We start from the raw sequence: 8,667 nt of genomic DNA, 5'->3' as shown, positions 1-8,667 counted from the left end.
TGCAAACCATGGCCGATGCTAGCATTGTGTGGTTTTCCCCATTCTTCAGTTCCTTCTGGCGTTTGAAGCAGCGCTTAATTGTATGTCCGCTCTTCTTGCAAAATTGATAAAACATAGGTGATGATGATTTCTTCTTCTTGTACCCGAGGTAAGCCTTCAAACCTTCCTGATCACTTGCATTCCGTCGGTGTTCTTCTTGTAGCAACCTTGTTCGCACAACTTCCACCGATAGTTTACTTGTCAGACAGGCGGTCTCCAGGCCGGATACTAGGTTGTCGAACTCCTGTGGCAAACCGCTGAGCAGGATCTCCGCAACCACTTCATCCTCTATTTTCTTGTCTATATCAGAAAGCTGTTGAACCAGCCGCATAACAGCCTCAACATAGTCAGACATATTGCCGTATTCATTATATTCAATTTTGTGAAGTTGCCGCAATAAGAGAACTTTCCTGTAGAGGCCCTTAGACTCAAAGGCGTCGGAAAGCTTCTTCCATGCATCCTTTGCAGACGTGGCATCTCTTACATATTGATATAGGGACGGCTTGATCGTCAAACATATCTTGGCCAAAGCGCGGCTGTCGTGGGTCTTGTCAGTGTCTGTTCCATCCACACAACCCCAAAGACCATCTAGGGTTAGTAACATCTTCATTGCAAACTTCCAGTTTGAATAATTCTGTAAGCCATCAAGCTTCTCGACGGGAATGTGCCCGCCATTATGCTCGTTCTGTGAGTTTGACATCGTGACAATTTATTTGTTGAGTGCAATTGGGTTATATGCCATGAGGGACTGACATAACCTCAAAAAGTTAATTGACGTTTGAAAGTGAACAGCGTACCTTTCTTGGTTTCTTGAATCCGCCTCGCAGCATGATCTTCTGGGCTAATAACCTGATAAAGGCAGAAGCGAGCCCTGGTGGAAACGTGATGACGGCATGAAGCGAAGGCGATATGTGGTCCACTAAATAAAAACGTCTTGAGCACTCAACAAATTGTTTTATTTATTCCATATAAATAACGATACAATTTGCTTACATCCTTTAAGGATGTATCACGATTAAACTTCACATAATAGATTTAAAAATTAGACTAGAACTATAAATCGGCCATTGCAGAGCTCAGATAAAAAGGAAGTGAAAAAGCCGGAAGAGAAAGCCAGTCTAGAACTGTCAAAAATATTGGTATTGCCAGTACAATTATGAAAAGGGTATATTACACGTTTTCCAATACGTACACTGCATAAAATATTTTATTTTAAGTAAGTATAGGAAACTAGCCTATTGTAGTAGGTACTTACATACATATTTTTAATAGAATAAAACAATGTAAGTTGGTATAAACGTTATGTATTATATAAATTCCTTACATCTAAATACATTATGGCTCGCAACGTCAATCATATACTTACAATAATTATTTTATAATAGCTATATTTACAAGTAACAACCCATCATGAGCATAGGTTGCAGTAGTAATAGTTCGCTTACTTCATCATTAAAGATTAAAATTTAAATGTTGATGGAAATTTCACAGGAAGGGAAAATGCCTATGGCCGTTTTCGAAAAATACCTATAAGATATCGCAACGTTACGATACCAATCTTTCAGTGACAGTGGCGTTATAGAAATGTGACAGTGGCAATGACAGTGGGCTATTTTACCATTAATAACATTGACACTTGACACTGACCATTCTGTGCCTATTTCTGGGTTGATAAGTAACGTTGTTACTGAGCGTCAGTATCTCTTGTTGAACAGGTTGAAGGCGAAGTGTCACTGTCGGGAGACAATTGTCACTGCTGTGAAATAGGCCACAGGTCGTGTCAAAATCGGTTCAAACCTATAACCAATTAATTCAATTAGAATAAGCCTCCGTGTATTTTTGTTCTAATTATCTACTACTTAACTAAGCATAAGCAATTCTGCAAGATATAATTGCAAGTGAATGTTTCTGAAGTACCAGTAGCAGATATTATTGTTTTATTCTGAATGTTAAAATAATGAAGTAAGCGAAGTATGACAATGTAAGGCCGTAGACACACGATACAGTTAAAGCATGTACGATTGTACCTTGCTAGTACGCACCTGGGCATTTTCGCGGGAAGAATCACCAATTAAATATTTTTTCTAAGGTAGATAAATTTTATGTTTTTACTACTTTACTACTCAGAATCAAGATCTAAAACAACAAACAAGAGAAAAAAAATGGTCCGAATTTTCCATTATTTTGCATACTTACCATTTTGTAACCTGCTGTACAAAATGTTTTAAAAATAGTAACAAAGTGGAAAAAATAAATTTGGGACGCTTTTTTCGCCTAGTATGATGAACAGGACTCGCGATTCTGAGTAGGAAAAACATTTAATTTACCTACGTTAGAAAAAAAGTTTTTGATTTTTTTTTTTTTCGCGAAAATGCCCACCACACGTATGTGGCGGTCGGTCTGGCGTAGCCAGTAGTGACCCTGCCTGCTAAGCCGCGGTCCCGGTAAGGGCATTTATTTAGTTTACCAACAAAATGACATAATAACTGAGACAGGTTCAGATTCCTAGCAGGTAAGTAAATCTGTAGTACATCGTGCTTTTGACATAACGGTATGCATATTTGCATGATTTGTATAAAACAGCAGTAAATATCTGTCATTAATAGTTATTGCCTGTCAGCTACATAATAATGCAGATATTACAACGCAATAACATTTATTTATGAGTGATTGTAGATAAGTTAGGTATCGCTTTGATTTGTGGTTTAATAGCTACCATTGCTAATATAAAACATTGATTCCTCTCGCGGTGTAAAAGACTCAGCAGTTGGGAGGTTTGCTTTCTGTAAGGTTCAGCGGGGCAAATCTCGACTGGGAGGCAATTGTATCTGATCCATTTTTTCCATTATTACTTTACTATGATGTTGAGTTCTACATGTATCCATTGAACACGCCTATCATATATACATTTCCCCCCCACCGGTCGAGAATTGCCCCGCTGTACCTTACATTATTTTTTTTTCTTGTTGGCCCTGCTGAGGTGAAAAGTTGTATGTGTGACACGAAGCCAAACTTATTTGCGTTTGCCCCTCACTACGCTCAAAATTCTAAATTAGAAAGTCGAGCATATCTTTTGATTCCTCGGGACTCAAATTTGTCACTCGATGCAAATATTAACTTTGCTCTCATGTTGCACAAATAACTAAAGTTAAAAGTATAGTCTGAAACGGCCTTTATTTGGAAATAGGGAGTAAATAAGACTTTCCGAAATGTTTTCGCAAAATGAAAAAATAATCTACTCTCCCAACAGTTAGGTACTCTTAGTACTCTGTAACTAGTATCGTGTGCACACGGCCTTACAGAATAATGATTTAATGACTACAAGGCATGTTATGGCTTTTCTTAAGTAACTAAGGTATTTATTTATCGTTATATTTACAGTTTTAAATTATCTTTTTGGTGGAATGTTACTTGTACACTTTGTGTAAATTAGCTTCAGTTAAAGAGTGGCACTTCCATTTAGTTATTTAATAGAAGAATAAAACGAGTATTCGATTCCAGAGACCTAGGTCAGCAGTTCTCGAAAAGTTTGTACAAAAAATAAGGAAAAAGTTAAATTTGTTTTTATTATTCCTATTTTGTTACCAAGATTTTTTTTTGTATTCAGATTTCAGTAAGTTTTATTTCGTCATTAAGGTTCTCTAGTATCTATATTTTCTTAATTATAACAATTATCCTGTATAATATAATGTTGGTAACAAAATAGGACCAATTAAAATTTGCTGACGTGGCTATGTACAAAGTATTCGGGAACTGCTCAGGTATAGGCACTGATGGTCCCACCAAAAGCGAGTAAGCGATGAGACATCGACAATAGAAACGAACAAAAGATAGTCGCTCCCGTGTGAATAAAAGAGAGAGCGAGCGATTTATAATTCCTCGCTCGGCGACGAACTATAACGCCGTGGCTTGCGTGGGCGACGGTCGCGCGATGGTCGCGCGACGGCGATGCGACGCATACGAAATCAAACCTTATCGATATGGAAGTATGAGACGCGACGGCGACGGTCGCGCGACCGTCGCCCACGCAAGACACGCCGTAACTCGCTCGCGCTATCATTGCGTTTCTTTTTTAGGGTTCCGTACCAAAAAGGTACAACAGGAACCCTTATGGTGCGACTCTGTCCGTCTGTCTGTCCGTCTGTCACATTCCTAAATATCTCGAGAACTACTAATGCTATCAACTTGAAATTTGTAATAGTTGTGAACATTGTGAACCTCTACAAATAGAAGTTATAATTTTTTTTAATTTATTAATTTTAATTGTAGAAAATGGCCAAAATGAATGGGGGGCAAACTGTAAATTTCAAGTTATTAGGTCAAGTGGGGTATCGTTAGAAAGAGCTCAAATTAAACGTAAATAAACTATTTTTTATAATTTTTTGTTGTGGAAAAAAAAAGAATTTTGAAGGAAAATGTAAAAAAAAATACCGTTCCCCCCCCCCCCCCCTTTATCTCCGAAGTTTACCAACGAAAAATTATGAAAATTTTAGGAAACATTGGTTTCATGCTAAATATTACAGGAAAAATATAATCGTGTTTGTATCTTGAAAACTTTTTTTTTATTCACAAAAAACTTTTCAGATTTTTACTTTTAATTTACCCACCTTTGCGGATGTATATAGTACTTCAAATTAATACGAGATGTTACGTAAATCATCTTCTTTCCAATAAAGTAAAAATTGTTTAAATCGGTTAACATTATAAAGAATGATCCCTGAAAAACCAACATACTATGGTCGCGCAAATTAGTCTGCGAATTCACCGAGAGATGGCGCTATACACAATAATGCTCATTAGTACCTATACTTTTGTCTTCTAGTCAAGTCGTTAGAGTTATGTGAAAACATGAGATTATTTTAACTGGGGAGTTTGAAAGTTTGTACGGAACCCTCGGTGGGCAAGTCCGACTCGCACTTGACCGGTTTTTTTTACACGGGAGCGACAACTTTTGTTCGTTTTCTATCGCTAATAGCTCATCGCTTACTCGTTCCAGTGGGACCAGTGCCTTAAGAGGGCATCATCCGTCACATAGGTTCTTCATTGGGTGGACTGTGTTTTCTAATAGACCTAATAAATACCTATACTGTAATACTAATGAAAGAATTTATTTATTAAAGTATTAGAAAACACAATACCACTAATGAGAGCATCTCTGTACTGTACCTACAGATGTCCTCTAAAAGTATTTATGTCAGAGTTGAATAGCACGTCATATTTTTCATCACACCCGCACTTTAAATGTGCTATTGCACGCAGGCGGAGCGTGAGTTATAGAAAAATCGTTCTCCCAAAGGAATAATGAAATTTCTTGTACCGTACTTAACTTTTTTACATTTATTTACATATTTTTTTACATTGCGAGTGTAATGAAAAACATTGTTGTAACTCGGGGAGTATGAATATTACTAACTCGAGTCTTTAAATCGCTCCGGCAGAAAGCCGTCGCGATTTAACTTACTCTCGTTAGTAATATTCAACTTCCTCCCTTTGTTGCACAATGTACTATTATAACATGGCGCAATATTCAAGGAACTAAATTTTGTATGGGCATGCTTCCGGTCTTCACGATTTATTCGCCGATAGCGATATTTCTTTCATTTTAATTCATTCCTCGTTCGTTCCTCGCAGGATGGGGTGGCGGCGGTGGTTGCTGTCTAATTCATTGTTTTATTTTCTCCACATTGTTTCTCTAAACAAGTCTTTGCTTTCTCCAAAGTATTTTTCAGGGCCTTTATCTCTCGAATTACATATTGGGAACAGTATTGTCCATAGCAAAGGTGTCTTGTTAGGTCAGTGGCAGTCCAGTGGTTGGCCGATCTCAGCGGGAAAACTCTTTGTTCACCCGTTTCCACCAATTCAACGCAGTTCAGTTGATAGGTACATTTATCTTTCAGAGTACATTTTATTCGTCGAAATCGCCAGGATTCACCACAGCCATGATAAAATAAATTTTCTTCACAAGTCTTTTTGATAGCAGTGTTACAATTTCTTCGCCGATTAAATAGAGATTTCCAGTTAAATTATCAGCCTCAACATATGGTTGTTGGGTCCGATGTTGGTGGATGGAATGCAGATTTCGCCACGGAGAAACACTGTTCTTTGCTAAGATTCTCTCCTAAGTACCTCCCCATAAAATGATTTGCCTAAGATCTTAGGCACAATGGTCTGTTTGAGGTTCATTACAGGGCAGGGTCTGATAGTAGCTATCATACTGTCTCTTTGACAAGGACTTCAATAAGCACGATAAAAACATCAATCCATCTTTGAATGCTCTGTTTCTTATGTTATTCTTTTCCTGAAGTCGTAGGCACTATGGTCAGTTGGAGTGGTTCCTCGCGGGATGGGGCGGCGGCGGTGGTTGGAGAGCGGGATTCGCAACAGCTATGATGCTGTCCCCTCGAGCTGCCACCACTTGCGGTCTTTCTTCCGCGTCCTGAAATGTGACAGCGGAATTCAATAGAAGAAAGCGGTAAGCGTAAACGGCTGTCTATACGCCAGGTATTGTAAAATTATTGTTTATCCTATGTGAAAATACAGTTTACTTTTGACCTGAATCAAGAAGCTTGACAAAGGTGAAAAAACAAACAACAGTCAAAAAATTAAAATTTATCGTGAAGCAGATGCAACCAAAACCAACGTGGTCAATAATATTCCATTCGTTGCTTCCAGAGTCTGAAAAGTTCCAATAAGGCTATTTGACTTGCTAAACTTAGATAGTAAACTAAGGGAAGAAACGAACATTTATCGGTGGTGGAGTGCTGGTGCTGGAGTAAGAACACCTTGAATCTGCGTCGTCGCTCTCCGCCTTCACGCCCCACCAACTGAAAAAAGGTTTTTGCAAAATTATTTTAAGCTTCCATCTGATATTGAACCAGCCACCAGGGGCCCATTTCTCAAAACTGAAAGTTACAAGTTACAAGCGGAAGTCTCTTTCCAGGTAAGCTATCTGTGCCTAGAATTCATAATTATTTTGGTGACAGATCGCTAAAAAAGCGTATTCCATATCTGCTCAATAGCTTACCCGAAACCATCCGAAGTGAAAATCACCTAAACAAATTTAAAACTATGCTAAAAAAACATTACCTAAATGTATTACAATAATTTATATTATCTATTATTTAAGAAGTTCAACGACTTTTCTTTAAGTTAGTTTAATTAAGTTTATGTAATTGAGAGACTGTTGATCCCACAGACAAACTCGTTCTGTTCCAGAGTTTTGTGGGACTATATGTTAGATATAAAAGTTTGTCGCTGTACTTTAATAACAATAAATAAATAAATAACTTGTCATATTAGACCTGTAAATTGTATCTTGTAGCTTCGAGAAATGGGCCCCAGTTATAGGTAAGGATTTCTCTTTAAGCCATTAGCATTTAAACACTCTAAGTATTAGGAACCGGTATTTTTTAAAGGAAAGCACTGGAAGCCTAGCGTTAAGAGCGTGCGACTTTTACGAAACTTATGTGAACTTATGTGATGTGCTGATGTGTTATGAAATGTCATTTAATATTTGCCGGTCACTTTTCGGTAAAGTAAAACATCGTAAGGAAACCGGACTAATCCCTATAGGCCCTATAGTATAGGGCATAGTTAACCTTCGGGTTGGATGGTCAGATGGCAGTCGCTTTCGTAAAACTAAGTGTCTCACGCGGCAAATGCCGGGATAACGCAAGGAGGATGATGATTTTGTACAGAAACAGTAGACAATCGAACCAAACTCAAGTGTACCCAAATGAGTATCAAACTGTGTTTTTTATCTTACTTGGTTTTAACTATTACCTGTGATTGGAGTTGCTCCGAGCAGCGTCAGGACTGGCGCGGATGCCGTTGCCGTCCTCGCCATCCTGTACAAACAAGAATATGAAAATGTCTTCAACTCATTCAGTGCTACCAATTTCAAATCAAGAACTAAACACTGTAGGATAATAACATTAAATAACAATTGGCATAATTTGATAACGTATGCGGAATGAAATCTGGACAAAATTCAATGTCTTATAAAATTAATATAACATAGTTTATTTTTGATATCTTTCGTGATTTTAATTATGTATTGAATATCGATAAATAAAAGAGTTAGTTTTCGCCAATGTGAGGCTTCTAACAGAACTTGTGATACTTTATGTCCATCGGTGTCGACAAAACCAATGTTAGCATTTTTTAAGGTCCAAATTTATCTTCCATGTGATAACTTTTTAAAGAAGCTTCGTATGCTCGACATTTTTCACATTCTTGTCCGTAGGATCATTAGTGTTCTCAAAATAATAGTTTTCTTGTCGTGAAATTCCATTTACTCGACATATTATTAGTCATTCATAAACCCAGAAATGCAAAAACAGCTGTTTTTTACATTTTTAGACTTAACGGCGTAGCAGCATTTTCAAAGTTGTTTAGTTTATTTTTGAAGACTATAGGCCTAACTTTTTTTGAATGTGTATCGATACTCATGTCTTCAAGATAATTTTTATCACTTTCGCTGCCCCATTCGAATGCTGTCTCGAGCTCTCTGTGAGATTTTGTGCCTTAGGGGGCCGACATTTCTTTTAATCAAATCTCTCCCAGAAAACTTGCCAATGCTGTAATGTTTTCTTGGACCACGCTTTGTTGCGGTAGTTTTTGTAAAGA

At 37.6% G+C, this 8,667-nt stretch overlaps 1 protein-coding gene across 1 annotated transcript in view; it reads right to left on the bottom strand.

Moving 5' to 3' along the window:
* Positions 1 to 5,472: 5,472 nt before the first annotated feature.
* Positions 5,473 to 8,667, bottom strand: part of LOC125233337 (NGFI-A-binding protein homolog) — a 43,952-nt gene continuing 40,757 nt past the window's right edge. The window contains 3 exon segments of the mRNA XM_048139320.1: positions 5,473 to 6,475; positions 6,782 to 6,863; positions 7,822 to 7,886. Coding sequence (XP_047995277.1) covers positions 6,359 to 6,475; positions 6,782 to 6,863; positions 7,822 to 7,886 — 264 coding nt within the window. The 3' untranslated portion in view covers positions 5,473 to 6,358.

The sequence above is a fragment of the Leguminivora glycinivorella genome, chromosome 1 (genome assembly GCF_023078275.1).
Source record: "Leguminivora glycinivorella isolate SPB_JAAS2020 chromosome 1, LegGlyc_1.1, whole genome shotgun sequence".
NCBI classification, from domain to species: domain Eukaryota; kingdom Metazoa; phylum Arthropoda; class Insecta; order Lepidoptera; family Tortricidae; genus Leguminivora; species Leguminivora glycinivorella.
The sequence above is the reverse complement of the archived record's forward strand: the minus strand, read 5'-3'. Positions and strand labels throughout refer to the sequence as shown.